The 20874-nt window shown below is 35.5% G+C and overlaps 1 protein-coding gene across 3 annotated transcripts in view; it reads right to left on the bottom strand.

The window, feature by feature from the left end:
• LOC141448328 (lachesin-like) overlaps nt 1-20874 on the bottom strand; it is a 201359-nt gene that overhangs the window by 41288 nt on the left and 139197 nt on the right. For all 3 annotated transcript variants that reach the window (XM_074116657.1, XM_074116658.1, XM_074116659.1), the window contains one exon: nt 9810-9938. In XM_074116657.1, the coding sequence (XP_073972758.1) occupies nt 9810-9938 (129 nt within the window). The remainder of the gene's footprint in view (nt 1-9809; nt 9939-20874) is intronic.

Here is a 20874-nt window from a genome sequence, read left to right as displayed (position 1 = left end):
TCTGTGAGAGTTATGGTGGTGGTGGTGTAGGTGGGGGTAAGGTTGTCAGGCTGAAGAGTGTATTATGGTGGGTGTAGAAAACAGTGAGTTGTAGATTGTGTTTTCGTTGCCTGGAGTATGCGGAGAGGAGGGTTTGGGGATAAATAGGTTGACTAATTTAGAAGTTTTTGTTGTCTGAGAGCTGGTTGTGTCATGAACAGGTGACTCTTCGGTAACAATGCTTGTCACACAGCTCCTCGTGTTTGTCACAATGGCTGTACTAACTCTGCCTCTTTACTCTCTCACTCTCTCTCTGTCACGCTCTCCACCCCCCACCACCACCTTTCTCGCACAAAGACAGTACACTCGAGACAACAAGGAACGCGCAGACTAATGTCTAGAGGACAAACCGACGAATGAGTGGCATAGGAAATAAAAGAGAATTATGTTGTAAAAAGGTTTAAATTAAAATTAAACCCTTCGTGATATGCTCTAGCCCTGTCCAGCCCTTTGTTAATCCCCTCTTATACCATCCCTCGTTTAACTACAAGAACTTTTTTGAACCTTCATAGTTCTCTACAAAATCGGTGCCGTAGACAAAAGATTCCCCTTTTTTATTTGCCACTTATTAAGGTTATCAAAGGAAATCTAAAGAGAAGACAAACCTTCAAAGGTATGCATTTATCTTCAATACCTAATTATCCCTAAAGAGATCTATGTATCCCTACTTCAGGAATCTTGGCGCCCCTCAGATATCCCATTCCAATTACCCAAAATCAACAGACTATTTCCTCGATAAAGTAACACAAATATAACCAAATAAAACCTGTTTAAATAAGGTTTAATAAGGTTGGTACAACTTTATTCAGTTCAGTCATTAGCTTACTGGATTTCTACGCGTAGATACCAGGTTCGAATCCAGCTTGCTTGACCGTTAGATTTTTCTCTTCCTAGCAGCTACTAAGGAACTCACTGCATGATAGACAGTGTTGTCTGTAATGAGAGGACACTGTCCGGAAGCCCGGCAGTGCAGCTGAATAAAAAGCTCCGGACGCTAATGACCTCCAGATGTTGACACGTCTTAATTACAAAATAACAAAAAAAAAAATTATAAACTGGAAACTGAAAACTATTTCCTTCTCCAGCTGCATCAAACAAAAATATCCGATTTGAACTTACTGCAATTTTAGTTAAAAAAGAAAATAGACAGATATATACCTACAATTTTAAATCCTATTGCCACCTATTATTTTAGGCTATCTTTTACGCCTATCTACCAATAGGTGTCATGGACGAGGCAACTAACAAACATACTTTACTACAAATTTCTCATATTAAACATTAAATAAAATCTAAAGCCTACAGACAGGGAATCGAACCTACTAAACCAACAATACATCTTAGCTTTGCGGGTCTAGTATTTTAACCGCCTAACATACTTCACAATATATTTCTCATATTAACCATTAAATAAAATCCAAGGCTCTACAGACCGGGGAATCGAACCCACTAAACCAACAATACATCTTAGCATTGCGGGTCTAGCCTATAACCACCTAACATACTTTACTGTAAATTTCTCATATTAACCATTAAATAAAATCTAAAGCCTACAGACAGGGAATCGAACCTACTAAACCAACAATACATCCTTAGCTTTGCGGGTCTAGTATTTTAACCACCTAACATACTTCACAATATATTTCTCATATTAACCATTAAATAAAATCCAAGGCTCTACAGACCGGGGAATCGAACCTACTAAACCAGCAATACATTTTATCTTTGCGGGTCTTGTATCTTAACCGCTCGGCTATCGTGGAGCAGTGACAAATAAATGCATCACTTTTTAGAGAAAGAGAAACGGAAAATTATATTTTAGGATTCTGTTCTCACTAGAATATCCAGTACATTACGGTACTGACTACTAAATTTCTCAAACTTGACATAATGACCTTGAAGGGCAAAAGGGATCCCTTGAAAGGGTTGTATCAGAATTTACCTCGTTGGTAAATCCTCGTTCAATGTAATGAAACACAACAGTTTTCTGAATGAATGCATTAAATACGTAATGCATTTCAAAGTGACGTGATAAGAGGGTGTGTAGGGGTTTTGTGAGTTAGTGTCCATTTTAGATTTTAGCGGGCCCCCCCCCCTCTGTTTCACGGATATTATATGAAACTGCGCTAGATAGCCCCTTTTCACCTTCAGGTGACAGACTAAGGGGGTTCCAGCTAGGGATTATATATTTCTTGCCCGATTCCACGGCTGCGCCTCCCTCAACATCAACATCCATTACTTACCCGTACAATAAAATATTTACGTCACAGCCAGCCAGCCAGTAGGAATTAACTGACATCTCCGTTGTTTGGTTTAGCAAAATTAGCTACCTGCTTAGTCATTTCCATTTCGTACTAATTATCTACAGTAATTAGAGCCTGCCCTGCATATTCTAGCGGAACCATTTGACCTAATTTTGTTTTTCTGGGGGCAGGGAAAAAAATTGTTATTTGTTTTTACTAGTGAATATAGGGTAACGGTTCTAGTTTAAGGGGCATTCTTAATTGTTAATGGGATCTCTTCTAATTTATTTAATATTTAAGTGATAGTACTGCGACTTCGCAGCTTTTCGATTAGGAGTTCACACAACATATCTTTCTAGAACATATCTTTCTAGGTACCAAAAATTGGATTTTTTTTTTTACGTACGACCCATTTCAGCCATTCTGCATCCAACATCCCAAAAATAATAACATCAACCAACCATACAGAAGCTCCGAGGAACAGAAAAATCTGAGGGAACTACAGCTCGATTCAAACTGTAGAGCTTGGTTGGGGGATTCCAGTGTGTTAACCACTTCCCTTTCCATAATCCAATTCTTTCTCCTACTAAATACTTGTCAGGAAGTATTGCAATCACATCGAACCATAAATATCTGTTTGGAGACCTCCAGTGTTCCCAAAATTTTGTAAGTTTACCAAAACACTCAAGCTCAGAAATGTAAACTAACAGTAAGCTCAAAATTGTAAGTAATTAGTAGTAGCAGTAGTAAGTAAAATAATTGCCTATTTTTTCGGGCGGACTTTACGTCCAACTACCAAATTAGGTGTCGTGGACGGAGGCGACTAGCAAACATACTTTACTGTAAATTTCTTTTATTAACCATTAAATAAAATCCAAGGCCTAGAGACCTGGGAATCGAACCCGCTAAACCAACAATACATCTAAGCATTGCGGGTCTAGTATCTTAACCGCTCGGCTACCGTGGTGATGATAAATCATTAAAAATGATTTAATAAATGCACAAAAATCCCATCTGGTCAGTATGGATATTAATAAAATTTACAACATTAAATATAATAGTTATATCCGGTTCAACAGTAGATTTAACTGCGACCCAATCTTACCTTAATTTAAATATCCATTTTGAATTTTTAATGACCATATGTCAGGTACGGTTAATGAACAAGATATTCCCAAGAATAATAGTAAATAATGTAAAATATGAATTTAAACCGGACAATAATTGTGCCCTGTGTGGTTTGGATAACACTATGGATAACATTGAACAGCTTTTGTTGGATTGTACCTTTTTTACTTATTACAGATTAAAATATTTACAGCAGTTTAATTTTACGAGGAAACATACAGAATTAGACAAATTAGACATTGTACTTAATTGTACTAGTTTAGATAAAATTAAGCCTATTTTTATATATTTAAAAATAGGGCGCCACGGTAGCCGAACTGTTAAGAGACTAGACCAGCAATGCTAAGATGTATTGTTGGTTTAGTGGGTTCGATTCCCGGGGTCTAGGTCTTAGATTTTATTGAATGTTTAATATGAGAAATTTATAGTAAAGTAAGTTTGTCAGTCGCTTCTGTACTCGACACCTAATTGGTAGTTAGACGTAAAGCCCGCCTGAAAAGGTAGTATTTATTTGAAAATATGTTTAACATTTACCTAAAGAGAATTGAGCCATGATTGGCTCAATGGTCATTAAGTTTATCTCATACGTATTAATAATTATAATAAATAAATAAGTAAATTATTTGTAGAAATGCAGTTGTTAGTCTGTTTGTTGTTATAAAAGAACTTTGATCTCAAATTTACATTTAAATTAACAGTTTGTAACTTTCTCTAAATTCTGCTAACATTGTTTATTTGAATTATGTTTTATCTCAAGCGAATTTAAACTGTGGAATATGTGAAATAGTTGAACTCTTGCTATAAAAAATAATAATAATAATAATAATAATAGTGCTGCACGAGAAACGAGACAAATCTCGGTCTCGGTCTCGGTTTTTCAAATATTAATTTTTAGCTACAAAATTATAAAATTGTGTTCTTTATTAATAAATAATCATTACAGGTATTGAATTAATTATTAAAAGTTACGATTTTATTATATATGTTCAATATTACTACATCTATTTGACTTCGAATTACATAAGTAAAGTAAGCAAAGTAAAGTAATCGCCTATTTTTTCAGGCGGGGCTTTACGTCCAACTACCAATTAGGTGTCGCGGACGGAGGCGACTAGCAAACATACTTTACTGTAAATTGCTCATATTAACCATTAAATAAAATCCAAGGCCTAAGACCGGGAATCGAACCCAGTACCACAATACACATTAGCTTCGCAGGTCTCGCACCGCTCGGCTACCGTGGCGGCCCCCTTCGAATTACATAATTTTTACACAAATTCACTAAATTCACTATTCATATCATTCATTCAATCAATTTCATAAATTTCACTATTAATAATCTAATACTTTGAACTTAGATATTATTTGAATTATATTTTAGAATTTTGGAATTAGTAAATTTGAAAAAAAGACTATCGATGCACCTAAAAAATATTGCCACAAATTTTCGTTTTTAAGATACACTTTGCCCAAGCATTGATACATAAAAGAGCTTTTACTGAGTCAGAAGTTAGAGAAGATCTTCTATTGGTCATTATCATCTTTCCGATGGCACTGAAGTTACACAGATACTAAAAATATCTTTTGCCATTCTAGACAAATTTTTGAAGGAATTCTCAAGTGTTTTCCACCATTCTAAAATGTCAACGTCTACTGGTGCTTGGTCTAATTTGGTGTAATTAATTATTTCTGTCTTCCATGCTTCGGTGATATTTGCTGATTTTTGAGCAAATGGTGCAAAAATATTGATGCAGTCGTCGTCGTCGTCGTCAAAAGGTGAATCATCAGATTCTTTATCTTCACCAACAGCCATAACTAATGGAGCGGGAAGTTTGTTGGGAGGTGTATTTTTTATTTCACGAATCGACTTGTTATAACAGGCAGATATGTTATTTGGGTCTTTCATTTGGCGCGTTTTAAACATCTTTTTGAAATTATATAAAGATATATAACAGTAATAGCAATATATGATGCATTGAAGTGTAAGTAGTTGTCTTCTTTTACACACATTTTCATTACCAATATATAAATTAAAATAATTATTAGAAAATAATAACATTTTTTGAAAAGATTATTAATAGCAAACCGCTTTTAATACTTAAACAAAAATTCAAAAAACCGAGACCGAGACCGAGATATCTCGACGAGACCGAGACCGAGATATCTCGACGAGACCGAGACCGAGATATCTCGACGAGACCGAGACCGAGACTTGAGCGACCGAGACCGAGACTGCATAAAGTCTCGCCTCTTCTCGGTCTCGTGCAGCACTAAATAATAATTTTTGAAGCAAATAAATAATTTAAATTGAAAAGAGACAAGATTATCTCAGTGGTTAGCGTACTGGATTTCCACGCGGGTTTGTATATAGCTAACAACTGGTCCCCTTACATTTCAAAAAGCTTCTTATAGATAGTGTTGCCAGCAACGAGAGAACACTGATTGAAGACTGGCCGTGCACTGAAAAAAAACTCCTGAAGCCAATGCCTTTAAAAGATGACGAGCCTTAAATTAAATATAAATAAATAAATAAAAATTAAATAACGTCACTAAAAAAGATTAATAAAGTTACTAAAACAATTCAGTTTAAAGTCTATGTGAGGGGGCGCTGCCTGGTGAGGCGGTATTAGATCATGCCGCCTCCTTCACTAAGGCACGGAGCAGAGTTCTGAACTCTCGCCCGTAGATTCACTATTCTCATCAAGTTATTGTTTATTCCATCTTAACAACAAATTACTGTAACAATCCTTCCACCACAGCCACAGAGCGAAACAACTTAATGATGATGTAGAAGGGATAAATTAAGATAGGATGAAGGAATTAATGAAGTTAAAATATTTAAATGATGTTTGGGTTAGAGATATTATTCTGTAAAATATTGATGCATCGTATACTACATGCCGCAGAGCTTAAATATTTGGTTCCCTAAGTATAAGGTTACGGATAAACTAAGTAAAATTACTGTAAACAAGTACACGTATTTCCCTTAAAGGAATGTTAGAAAATTAAAACGGTATGTAGACGTATAAGCGTGTATTTCCAACGTAAGGTAGATCGCGAATGAAAGCCATTTTCTGAGAAATTGCGAACAGTGAAGTGCTTATCGATCATAAGGTGAAGGAAACGAAAGCTAGGGAAAAACGTGAAAAAAAATTGTAAGTAATTTTAATAAATTCTTTACTAATATGTAGAAAAAATTTAGCTCCATAACTGATATAAATCGCAATGTATAAGTGATAATAGTTATGGAGTTATAGAAGGTTAAATTTTAGTAGTTTTTCAATTTGCTTCAAAATTCAAACCTTTATATCTCCCTTTCTACTGATCAGAATTCAATGATTTCTTTATCTAATTGTAGAGAAAAGTTAGCTCTATAACTGATATAAACGGTAATGTTTAAGTCATAATAGTTATGAAGATATAGAAGGTTAAATTTTGGGGGTTTTCAATTTGCTTCAAATTTCAAACCTTTATATCGCTGTTCCTATTAATCAGAATTCAATGATTTCTTTACCCAATTGTAGAGAATAGATATCTCTATAACTGATATAAATGGTAATGCTTTAGTGATAATAGTTAATGTGATATAGAAGGTTAAATTTTAGTGGTTTTCAATTTGCTTCAAATTTCAAACCTTTATATCTTTCTTTCTTTTGATCAGAATTCAATGATTTCTTTACCCAATTGTTGGGAATAGATATCTCTATAACTGGTATAAAAGGCAATGTTTTCCTGTTAAAAGGTAAAGAGATACAGAAGGTTCAAATTTAGTGGTTTTCAATTTACTTCAAATTTCAAACCTTTATATCTTTCTTTCTTTTGATCAGAATTCAATGATTTCTTTACCCAATTGTAGAGAATAGTTAGCACCATAACTGGTATAAATCGCAATGTTTTCCTGTTAAAAGGTAAAGAGATAAAGAAGGTTAAATTTTAGTGGTTTTCAATTTGCTTCAAATTTCAAACCTTTATATCTCCCTTTCTACTGATCAGAATTCAATGATTTCTTTATCTAATTGTAGAGAAAAGTTAGCTCTATAACTGATATAAACGGTAATGTTTAAGTCATAATAGTTATGAAGATATAGAAGGTTAAATTTTGGGGGTTTTCAATTTGCTTCAAATTTCAAACCTTTATATCGCTGTTCCTATTAATCAGAATTCAATGATTTCTTTACCCAATTGTTGGGAATAGATATCTCTATAACTGGTATAAATCGCAATGTTTTAGTGATAACAGGTAATGAGATATAGAAGGTTAAATTTTGGTGGTTTTCAATTTGCTTCAAATTTCAAACCTTTATATCGCTGTTCCTATTAATCAGAATTCAATGATTTCTTTACCCAATTGTTGGGAATAGATATCTCTATAACTGGTATAAATCGCAATGTTTTAGTGATAACAGGTAATGAGATATAGAAGGTTAAATTTTGGGGGTTTTCAATTTGCTTCAAATTTCAAACCTTTATATCGCTGTTCCTATTAATCAGAATTCAATGATTTCTTTACCCAATTGTTGGGAATAGATATCTCTATAACTGGTATAAATCGCAATGTTTTAGTGATAACAGGTAATGAGATATAGAAGGTTAAATTTTGGTGGTTTTTAATTTGCTTCAAATTTCAAACCTTTATATCGCTGTTCCTATTAATCAGAATTCAATGATTTCTTTACCCAATTGTTGGGAATAGATATCTCTATAACTGGTATAAATCGCAATGTTTTAGTGATAACAGGTAATGAGATATAGAAGGTTAAATTTTGGTGGTTTTCAATTTGCTTCAAATTTCAAACCTTTATATCGCTGTTCCTATTAATCAGAATTCAATGATTTCTTTACCCAATTGTTGGGAATAGATATCTCTATAACTGGTATAAATCGCAATGTTTTAGTGATAACAGGTAATGAGATATAGAAGGTTAAATTTTGGGGGTTTTCAATTTGCTTCAAATTTCAAACCTTTATATCTTTCTTTCTTTTGATCAGAATTCAATGATTTCTTTACCCAATTGTAGAGAATAGTTAGCACCATAACTGGTATAAATCGCAATGTTTTCCTGTTAAAAGGTAAAGAGATAAAGAAGGTTAAATTTTAGTGGTTTTCAATTTGCTTCAAATTTCAAACCTTTATATCTCCCTTTCTACTGATCAGAATTCAATGATTTCTTTATCTAATTGTAGAGAAAAGTTAGCTCTATAACTGATATAAACGGTAATGTTTAAGTCATAATAGTTATGAAGATATAGAAGGTTAAATTTTGGGGGTTTTCAATTTGCTTCAAATTTCAAACCTTTATATCTCTCTTCCTATTAATCAGAATTCAATGATTTCTTTACCCAATTGTAGAGAATAGATATCTCTATAACTGATATAAATGGTAATGTTTTGGTGATAATAGTTAATGTGATATAGAAGGTTATATTTTAGTGGTTTTCAATTTGCTTCAAATTTCAAACCTTTATATCTCCCTTTCTACTGATCAGAATTCAATGATTTCTTTATCTAATTGTAGAGAAAAGTTAGCTCTATAACTGATATAAACGGTAATGTTTAAGTCATAATAGTTATGAAGATATAGAAGGTTAAATTTTGGGGGTTTTCAATTTGCTTCAAATTTCAAACCTTTATATCTCTCTTCCTATTAATCAGAATTCAATGATTTCTTTACCCAATTGTAGAGAATAGATATCTCTATAACTGATATAAATGGTAATGTTTTGGTGATAATAGTTAATGTGATATAGAAGGTTAAATTTTAGTGGTTTTCAATTTGCTTCAAATTTCAAACCTTTATATCTCCCTTTCTACTGATCAGAATTCAATGATTTCTTTATCTAATTGTAGAGAAAAGTTAGCTCTATAACTGATATAAACGGTAATGTTTAAGTCATAATAGTTATGAAGATATAGAAGGTTAAATTTTGGTGGTTTTCAATTTGCTTCAAATTTCAAACCTTTATATCGCTGTTCCTATTAATCAGAATTCAATGATTTCTTTACCCAATTGTAGAGAATAGATATCTCTATAACTGATATAAATGGTAATGTTTTAGTGATAATAGTTAATGTGATATAGAAGGTTAAATTTTAGTGGTTTTCAATTTGCTTCAAATTTCAAACCTTTATATCTTTCTTTCTTTTGATCAGAATTCAATGATTTCTTAACCCAATTGTAGAGATATGTTAGCTCTACAACTGATGTAAATAGCAATGTTTTAGTGATTATTACTAAAGAATTATAGAATGTTAAATTTTGGTGGTTTTGTAAATTGTATAAATTTTAAACTTATACAGATTTAATGTTCAATTCCTAAGTGGTTAATGGTAACTGTACTTGGAGCACAGATTGGTCTAAAAACAGTGAACATTGGTTTATGATGTAAAACTTGACTTACATTCTACGTCCAGTATGATCCTTTTGCTGACGGATGGCGGGACACTGTTGGAAGCGATACACAGATACGCGCCCATCTCGTTCCTGGTTATCCTCGTCAGATTTAATTGTTCTCCTTCTTGTGTGGTAACTAAAACAGAGAAAGGAGAAACCAAAAAGAATTAAAAAAACTCATGATGAAATTCTCAAAAGTATTTGAGAAAAACGTGTTATCGTTAAAACTGAACATCTGTTTTGCACAAGATTCTAGGTAATCAAATTTTGCTGGATTGATAGCGTGCTACTAACAGGGCAAACCGCAAGCTTGGAAGATATTGGATTTAGTCTCAAAATAGTCGTTTTTTCCGGGAAATTGTTCCGGAAAAACATTCGACTTTCGCTTACTAAATACATTTTTTCAAAATGATCTTTAAATTTCGATATTTTTTTACTAAATAGTATTTTGACTTCAATTGAGTTTTTAAAGTCCATAATTAAAAAGTCCTTTTTTTTAACGGATTTCCTGTAATATATTTTGTATGTGTCCCAGTTTGATGCTGGCGAAAGTCAGGAAATGTGATAGAAAAAGTGATTCCTTCAAAAAAATATTAAATTGACGTAGGATTTGAAGATCTGGTAGTAACTAGGAGAAAAATTAGGCTGTATTTAAGATTCTACAGAAATACCGAACTTTCTCTTCTCTACAGAAGAGAGAAAAAAAAAAATGAACCCCTCCCCCACTATCATATTTGGTAATATGTCACTGTCACCGGAAATGTTTACACAATGTGATTGGCTGTGGTTATAGTAAACTTCCTACAAATTCGCATTAAACAAGCAAAAACCTGGTTTTAACGAATTCCAACAGCTTATCAACTTCCGCCGTCACTGTTTCTCTTTTAAATGATTACCACAATTTTTTCGATGAAAATTCGTCCGCCAAATTTTCACATCTTCTGTTGTTTAACATCCATAAAAATTAACAATTAAATTCCAATTATAGGCGAAATTATAGTGCTGGTAATAATTAATTTAATTAAACGGAAGATAGTAATTTTCTAGCAGTAACTATTAAACATTTATAGTAAAAGAACATAAGTCTGGTTTTTCTAGGTGAAATTTTATGCACCTTAATTAATTTAATTCAGCTGAGTACAGATTTACGAACAGATACAAGAGATATATATATATAATTAACAAATAATTTAAATTAACTCATTTGTAAAATTTGCTGACCAAAACACTAAGCGTCCATACGTATGTGAGTGCAAATGTTCTCTAGAACTTCAAGATGTCCGCTTTAGTTTTATTCATATTTATGGCTAAATTTCCGGTTTAATCAGCGTAAAGTAATGCCGTTTAATTAACTTTGTATCTTCCACTGTATCTTCTCGACTGAAGTACTGCGATCGTGCACAATTTTTTACCGGAAATGAATCTTTTGAGATCTACGAACATAACGTTAAAAAAAACACATACACACACATACGTGAAGAGGAAAATTTAAACAAAATTGCTACACAGAGAAACACATAAAAAAAGTATTCTTTATCGAGCTCCATTACTGAATCGATTTTTCTGTTTTTATCGATTTTTGTTTCGACAAAAATATCCGCAATTTTATTATATTTTTTCCCCGACTTTGTACAAACATTGCACAAATAAGAGATGTTTTTCCAGTAAGGGGGGGGGGAACATTTTTCTAAAAGATAAGTTTCAACAAAACTGTGCTCTTCTACATCACTATTTTATATTGTAAAATTCTTCCACTATTTTATTTTAAAAAAACTGCAACTAGTGACTGCCAGTAGTTAATAAGTAGGTACGAAAATGATAAAACACGCTAAACTTTTCACAAAACTAATTTACTACACGTAACTGTAAATAACATTTACTAACAACACGACTATTTACTGATCTAATTCACTAAAGTTTCAACACTGTAAAACACTTATTCCATTAATTCACAATAAAGACTACTATACGAGGGTCGTTTGAAAAGTCCGTGCAAAGTCAGAGAGATAGCACCACTGGCGCGTATCGAGGTTATGTTTAGTTAGTAGCATCTCTTGGAAAAACACACACCAAGTTTCAGCCAGATCGGTCTATTTCTTTGTGTTTGGCATTCGTTTGAATCGAGGAAGTCGAGTGATTTTCAAAAAAATGGACAAAAAAGAATTTCGTGTGTTGATTAAACACTACTTTATAAAAGGCAAAACGCCTCAGGAGACTAAAGAGAAGCTTGATAAACATTATGGTGACTCTGCACCTTTGATTAGAACAGTTTATAAGTGGTTTCAAAATTTTCGGAGTGGCCATATGGGCACAAGTGACGCTGAACGTTCTGGACGCCCTGTTGAGGTTACTACTCCAGAAATCATTGATAAAATCCATGATATGGTGATGGATGACAGAAGAGTGAAGGTGCGTGAGATTGCTAGTGCTGTGGGCATCTCGAATGAACGGGTACATAATATTTTGCATCAACATTTGGACATGACAAAGCTATCCGCAAGATGGGTGCCGCGATTGCTCACGCTTGACCAAAAACGAAATCGTGTGAAGTGTTGCAAGGACGGTTTGCAGCTGTTCCAGAAGAATCCGCAGGACTTTAAGCGTCGTTAAGTCACAGTGGATGAAACATGGATACATCACTACCGGAAAGATTATGGCGACTGTCTTTTGGAATTCGCAAGGAATAATCCTCATCGACTATCTGGAAAAGGGTAAAACTATTACAGGTGCATATTATTCATCGTTATTGGACCGTTTGAAAACTGAGCTGCAAGAAAAACGCCCACGATTGGCCCACAAAAAAGTCCTTTTCCATCACGACAACGCACCAGCTCACACCTCAGCAGTTGTGGTCGCAAAATTAATGGAAATAGGGTTCCAACTCGTTTCACATCCCCCCTATTCTCCAGTCTTGGCTCCCTCGAACTACTATTTGTTCCCCAATATGAAGAAATGGCTGGCGGGAAAAAGATTTTATTCAAACGAGGAGGTGATTGCAGAAACGAATGGCTATTTTTCAGACTTGGACAAATCCTATTATTCGGAAGGGATCAACAAACTAGAGCAGCGTTGGACGAAAGTAGAGAGGATTTGGGGGTTCTGGCGCACCTAAAATACAAAATGGCGGCCATCCCCTCCCCTCCCACCCCCTCCCCTAACCCTACCCCCACCCCTCCCATTTTTGACCAATCATCGATTTCGACGAGGGTTTAAGCCACGCCCCCTACCCCCACCCCACCTTATTGACCAATCATCGAACTCGACGAGGGCTTTAGGCCACGCCCCTTCCCCCACTCCACCCTTTTAATCGACCAATCAGCGAATTCGATGACACCCCTTTTACCCCCACTCTTTCCCCCACCCTTATTAATTGACCAATCAGCGAATTCGACGACACCTCATTACCCCCACCCTAGCCCTACTCCTATCACATGACACCTACCTTTACCCCCTCCACTCCCACCACCCCTAGGTCGTCGTATTCGTTGGCCTCCTAAGCTCCTCCTACAAGATGGCGTCTCTTCTAACAGCTGTAGTACACAAGATGGCGGACCTCGTACCAGCTGTAGACCACAAGATGGCGGACCTCATACCAGCCGATGAAACATACCTCCACCCCCCTCGCCCATTGATAGACAGGAGGGTGAATTTTTTTTATTTTAATTATTTTTACTTACCTGGGATTCGATCCTACAACCTTCGTACTGGTAGACACGTCATCTGCACCAGTCGGCCACAGTGGTAGTCTCGCTTACTCTAGTGTTGAATGTTCTCTTATGTTTTAACATGGAATTATTTTTTTAAAAAAATCTAACCCCCCTCACCAATAATTTTTTTTTAATTTAAATTACCCCCACTATCACAAAAATATTCCACTTAAATAAAAATGGATAACCTCACTTTAGGTAATAGAAAAAACTATTTACTTACCCCCTCCACCTGGACTGCTTCCGCTGCTGATGACGCGACCTACACTCACTGAAAACTAAACCCGAACTGACACTTGGACTGCGATACTAGCATTAACCCCCCACCACAATTACGTCACACTCTAACTAGCCAATAGAATTGCATCTTTTTTTCCAACTGATTGCCTCTCTGGACAGGTCTCTACATGCTCCAACAAGTCTGGACATGTAGCCAGCTGCCTCTTTCGCTTTAACCGTTTTATTATTTCCGTTTACCAACTATACAAACCTGTATGAACATATCGTTATAGTCTCAATAGGATGACACGTATGATTACCTGAACATGCTCCAACAAGTCTGGACATGTAGCCAGCTGCCTCTTTCGCTTTAACCGTTTTTTAGTTAGCCAATAGAATTGCGTGCTTGTCTTCCCTCTCTCTCTCTTGCAAGTGTCTCTCTCTCTATAAGGTGAATCATACCTCCCACCTTTGATGCAGGACTCAACCTGTCCGTTAACTTCATATATGTTTCTTAGAAAAAACAATATTTTTAAAACTGAACTTTGCCCTTATTAGCTTTTATTGCTTTATAAATAATAAAACTTTGAATGTTTTGGAGACTTAAAAACTTTCTTTTTAAAAAATGTTAACACGCTTGCACAACATGTTTGAACAGGCACTTAATAACTTACTTTTTAAAAAAATGTTAACACGCTTGCACAACATGTTTGAACAGGCAAGTAAAAATAATGATGACTCATACCATTGTCATATCCTCAACGAGCACAACCATGCTCCAACAAGTCTGGACATGTAGCCAGCTGCCTCTTTCGCTTTAACCGTTTTTTTTTGTTATTATGAAGTTAAAAGTAAATTGGACTTTGAACTTATTAATAAAATATAAATAAGTTTTAATTTACTTTTCTTTATTTATAAGTGTATAAAGTAAAAATAAGAATGAACAAACATTAATTAAAACATTATAACCGAACTGAAACCGACGTGTTCTGGCAGGCACGTAATAAAACATTTGATGACGTCACTCCACTGCTAAACTTAATTCTATTATACTGAGCATGTTAAAGCCTGTCTATTTCATATTCTCGCCAAAACTTGGAAATATACTAGATTTGTACGTATTGCGTCATACCGTGCAACATGACATGTCTCAACATGTTCATTTTAATTTTTTTCTTACTCTTGCTAAAATATCGAGCAGGACTCAACCTGTCCGTTAACTTCATATATGTTTCTTAGAAAAAAACAATATTTTTAAAACTGAACTTTGCCCTTATTAGCTTTTATTGCTTTATAAATAATAAAACTTTGAATGTTTTGGAGACTTAAAAACTTACTTTTTAAAAAATGTTAACACGCTTGCACAACATGTTTGAACAGGCAAGTAAAAATAATGATGACTCATACCATTGTCATATCCTCAACGTGCACAAGCTGCAGCTTAGTTTTTTCTTTTTTTTTTTTAACTAAATAAATTTTGTATATGCGCCCCTCTTAGTTCGGCTTCCGCCTTAAGCTTCCTCACCACGTCAAGGTGGAGGTCATCGAGGAAGTTTTTATTTTTTTGTTTTATTTTTTGTTTTACTTTTTTATTTTTTTTTATTTTTTTTTTTTTTATAATAATAAAAGGAATACTTGAAAAAATAAAGCAATAATTTAATTTAATACATATATTGAAATAAAACTTTAAAAGATACATATACCTCAGAAAAATATATAAAAACTTAAAAATCAACTTCTAATACACATAAAATATTTAACTTCTAATTAGTACATTAAAGTGAAATAAATAAGAAATGTTTTGCTATCGAATCAGTTTATTTTAATGGTTGTTGGAATTTTAGCTGCCTTGCATCAATCGCATTCATACATTGTACACAATCTGCACAAATCCATTCATGGTTTACGGGGATTTTACACCCCGCCAGTGACCAACATTCAGGTTTGTGTGCAACTCAATGCATTCGCCAGTGACCACATTCGTTCTTTAAGGCAAAAATATTTCCGTCTCATTCCAACCAAACTTACTATTGAGCCAGCAATTGATGGCTTTAATTCGATATTGCGTACATTTCTCTTTACAAGTATTGTGTATAATACACTGATTTCCTGCTGTTTCTAATGAATCAAGTTTTGGACAGTCATAATCTTCTAAATTAATTACACAACAACTGTACAGATTTTGCAAAAGAAATCTTTTCTTTTCATAACCCTTAACAAACACAAATTTATAATTACAATCAATAAACTTGAAAATATCTCTAATCATTTCATATTCAATATCCCCGTCATTCCATTTAATTTTATGATAATAATTTTCTAACCAATAATTGGTTCTTCTACTTTTTTCACATTGTTTATGTTGGACAGGTGGCTTGAATATCCAGTGTCTGACTGATTGAAAATTATAGTCTAATAGAGAAAGCTCTTTAACAATATAACCTCCTACACTGTCTACAAAGCACTGGAAGTCAGCTATCAGCACGCCTGTTTGAGCCATACTGAACACTGAACTAGCTCTTCAAGCCTTCTTATACCATACGACGTACAATACCTGTCAAAGGATTATATTCTACCACCCTGTCGTGAATAATAAGACAATAGGCAGTGGTGTTGGGCGGGAACATTTCTTTTGATTCAAATTCCAATCTAACATCTACCGGGCCACATTTGATAGATTCACACTGTTTAGAACAATCTATTACAATTAAGGGTGTTTTCTCTTTAAAATTTTGTAAAGAACTTAGAGGATACATTTGTTCTCCATAATATGACATTTGAAAGGAAGCATACATATGATATAGAATGGCAAAACGGTTAGAGGAAAAATCTACATTCAAATCGCCGTAGGGGAAAGCTTTACAATTAAGATAAAGTTTTACATTTGAAATTGAACAGTGGTCAAAGTGACTAGCGTTGCTTTCCACATTATTAGCACGTCCGGTCTGAAAAGCTAGAATGATATATCGGGGCTTTTCCATTTGACTAGATGTCTTTACTGACCAGATTTGCCTCTGAGTGGCCGGCAACAAAGGGTAATCATAGAGTTCCCAACTTCTAAAACTTAGATGCAAATAATTTGTACGGGTGGGCAATGTCAAATCCGCTTCCTTACGGGGCTTTCGAATGGGTATCAGATCCGGATACTCTAGACTGGGGCAATATGCAGGAAGATGGTCCCTTCGGGTATATTGTCGAAGCCGATATTGAGTATCCGGCCGAGTTGCACGAACTGCACAACGATTTCCCCCTTCTCCCGGAGAATAGGGTGCCTCCGGGACAGGCTAATAAGAAATTGTTGGCTCCATTGACCAACAGGGAGAAATACGTTGTTCACTTCGTCAACTTGAGGCAGGCTATGGGTTTAGGTCTGCGGTTGGTACGCGTACATAGAGCGCTGCGATTCAGGTAGTCCCGTTGGCTAAGTTCTTACATCGACCTCAACACTCAAATGAGACAACAAGCGACGAACGATTTCGACAAAGACTTCTACAAACTTATGAACAATGCCGTCTTTGGAAAGTTCATGGAAGATGTCCGGAAAAGAATGAAGATAGAACTGGTTACCGACGAACGGAGATTACGGAAACTAATTGCCAAACCGACTTTCAAGGACAGGACGATTTATACTGAGACACTGGTTGCCGTACATCTGGACTATGAACAGATCACAATGAATAAACCTATTTATGTAGGAATGGCCATTTTAGATCTGTCAAAAGTCCGGATGTACGACTTCCATTACAACACAATGCTAGACAGATACGGACCTGACAAACTAAAACTTTTATACACAGACACTGACAGCCTCATGTACTTAGTAAAGACGAAAGACTTTTACGAGGACATAACTACAATGATGGACGAATTTGACACCAGCGACTACCCAGACGGACATCCATGTAAGAGCAACAGAAATAAGAAGGTGTTGGGGAAGTTCAAGGATGAAGCCAGTGGAGAGCCTGTCTCTGAATTCGTGGGCCTCCGCGCAAAGATGTACGCAGTACGCATCCGCGGCCTAGAGAAGAAGCGGGCGAAAGGGATAAAGAAGGCAGCCGTAGATAAAAAAATCACCTTTGATGATTATATGGCTGCCCTGTTCGAGGGAAAAGAGTTTACAACAACGTTTAGAACAATAATTTCTAAAGAACATAAACTCTTTTCCGTCGAACAGAGAAAAGTATCCCTTTCGCCCCACGACGACAAACGCCATCTAGTCGATCGTGTACATACTCTCGCCCATGGCCACTTTGCTATAGCGGACGTACCCACGTAATGGCGTTCTGGGTTTGTATATAAATATGTACATAGCTTTATTATAATAGGATTTCTTTAGGTGCTAAGTTAAGGTTTTCTGTAGGTTAGTTATTGCACATAGTCTGCAAAAAAAACTATATAAGGAGAGGTGAGAGAGCGATTCTTGTTAGATTCCATCATGCGCTTGGTGAAGCAACATACCACGCTCCGTAATCAAAACCTAGACGGTGGCGCCCCGATTAAGAAAGAATCAAGACACGGCCCACTTTTACCTGACTCAATTAGATGTCTAATATGTGGGCCTTCCAACTGCGGAAAAACTAATCTTATGTTAAGTCTAATTTATGATTCAAACGGGCTAAGATTTGAAAATATATATTTGTTTGCAAAATCCTTAAATCAGCCCAAGTACCGGAAGTTAGCTCAAATTTTAGAACCTTTAAAAGATATTGGGTACTTTGAATTTGAAGACAATTCTCAAGTTCCCCCACCTAAAGAGGCCCTGCCAAATTCAATAATTATTTTCGATGATATAGCATGTGACAAGCAAGATAATGTAAGAGCCTATTTTTGTATGGGGCGCCACAATGGAGTTGATATATTTTATCTAAGTCAAAGTTATACTAGAGTTCCTAAGCACTTAGTAAGAGAAAATGCAAATTTCCTAATACTCTTTCGGCAAGATGAATTAAATTTGAGAAGAATTTACGATGACCATATCAATTCCGACATGGAATTCAAAACTTTTAGAAAAATTTGCCACTGGTGTTGGAAAGAAAATAGATATGGTTTTCTAGTGTTGGACAAAGATAGACAGATTACTGAGGGAAGGTATCGAAAAGGTTTCGAAGCCTATATAATACCTTAACTATGTACTTGAAGATCATTGTTCATTGAGCCATGGAGGGGTCAACTAGTGACGTTGTTATGCGTGAAATAATCGAAACCAGAAAGGCGATTCAAGAAAAGTGTAATTTATTGAAGAGAAACAGAGAAGAGACCGATGAATATTTGAAAATGAAATATCAACCTTTATTGAGTCCATTGAAAGCATTGGTGGAAAAGCAGGAAAAGCCACCACTTGAATTAAAACAATCTCCTAAACCGGAAGTAGCTACTTGTGAAACACCCCTTCCACCTCCAAAGAGACTAAAATTTCTGAGGCTGGAATCGGCTACAACACCGCCGTCAAGATTTACAAAAACATGGCATGAAGAACTTACAACCCCAAAGCGACCGGAAGTTCTAAAGTTATCTTCTTCTGCTTCTGCTGAAGCAACCAGCCCGCTTCAAGAGGTACGAGAACAAGCACAAACGCCTGAAGGGAAGGAAATTTCAGCAAAATATTTGAAGGAAGTTGGAGAAATGTCCTCAAAATATATCAAAAAATTTATTAAAAATGAGACCAAGGACTTGGATATGATATATGGTGTAGTTTATGACGGCCGGAGATTTAGTATTGGTGACTCAGTGGTCTCCATCAGCAAAGATATTCTATCTGTTGGTGATAATACCTATTTCGGCACACCAGGTCTTTTCGAGTTATTATTCTTGACAAATCCAAACTTGTCTATGGTGAAAAAGACGGATTATATCAATTATAAGAGCATACTGCAACAGACGAACGCTCATAGAGAAGGGCACAGCCCTTCCGGACCAATTAAAGTTCTGAACACAAACATGAAATACAAGAATGTGATTTCAAAATTGTTTTCAACAAAAAGAGGTGCCGGATATGTAGATCCTAACATGCTCGTAGATCGATTAAGAAGGTTACTTGGCACCAACAATGCCAGCGCGGAAATAAAAAGTATTGAAGCCCAGCTGAGAGATGGAGGTATAATAGCGTAGTGTGGACATGAGCAAGCTTCATTTCATCATGGCCTCTGTTAAGGAACAGATCGTTAACGAGTTGCACAGACCAGCAAGAAGAGTTTTCAAGAGAAGAGCAGTCCTTCTAAAGGGCTTAGATGACCTATGTATGGCAAGCCGACCTAGTGGAACTAATACCCTACGCTAGATTCAATAAAGGCCACAAATATCTGTTGACCGTGATTGATTGTTTCTCCAAATATGCATGGGCGATCCCTCTGAAGAATAAGACAGCCCTGGAAGTGAGTCAAGCATTCGAGAAAGTATTAACCGAACGGAATCCAAACAATTTGCAAACGGATAATGGAAAAGAGTTTTACAACAAGATATTTGGCAAGCTGATGAACGTGAACGGTATAAATCACTATTCTACCTATAGTAACTTAAAAGCTTCAATAGTGGAGAGATTCAATCGTACTCTGAAAGCGGCAATGTGGAAAAAATTTAGTCTCCAAGGATCGTACGACTGGTTAACCAGTATTAAATCGCTAGTGAACAAATATAATAACACTAAACACAGAACGATTAAAATGGCACCGGCTTCAGTACGGGGAAAAGAAGAACAGCTGTTACGTGAAGTATATGCGAAGAAAACTTTGAAAAACGCCAACATTCCCAAGTTCAAAGCTGGTGATCATGTACGCATATCCAAATATAAAGCTCAATTTGCTAAAGGCTACTGCCCTTCATGGTCTACAGAAATATTTAAAGTTGCTGAAGTGAAAAATACCATACCGATCACCTATCATCTGAAAGATTATAAGGGGCAAATGATTGCTGGAGGTTTCTATCAAGAGGAACTGCAGCTGGCCAAACATCCCGACAGTTACCTAGTGGAGAAGGTTATTAAACGGAAAGGTGATAGAATTTTGGTGAAATGGTTGGGCTTAGATAATTCACACAACAGTTGGGAGAATGTTAAAAATGTTCATATATAAAGCCAGAAACAACTAACAACGTTTTAGTTTATCATGAGACGTGCTAAAAATAAGAAGAAAAAGAAGAGAATCATCCCCA

This window comes from Rhodnius prolixus, unplaced genomic scaffold (assembly GCF_049639745.1).
Source record: "Rhodnius prolixus isolate KJV_2025 unplaced genomic scaffold, Rpr scaffold_19, whole genome shotgun sequence".
NCBI lineage: Eukaryota > Metazoa > Arthropoda > Insecta > Hemiptera > Reduviidae > Rhodnius > Rhodnius prolixus.
Note: the sequence above shows the minus strand (reverse complement) of the source record. Positions and strands in the feature narration are given on the sequence as shown.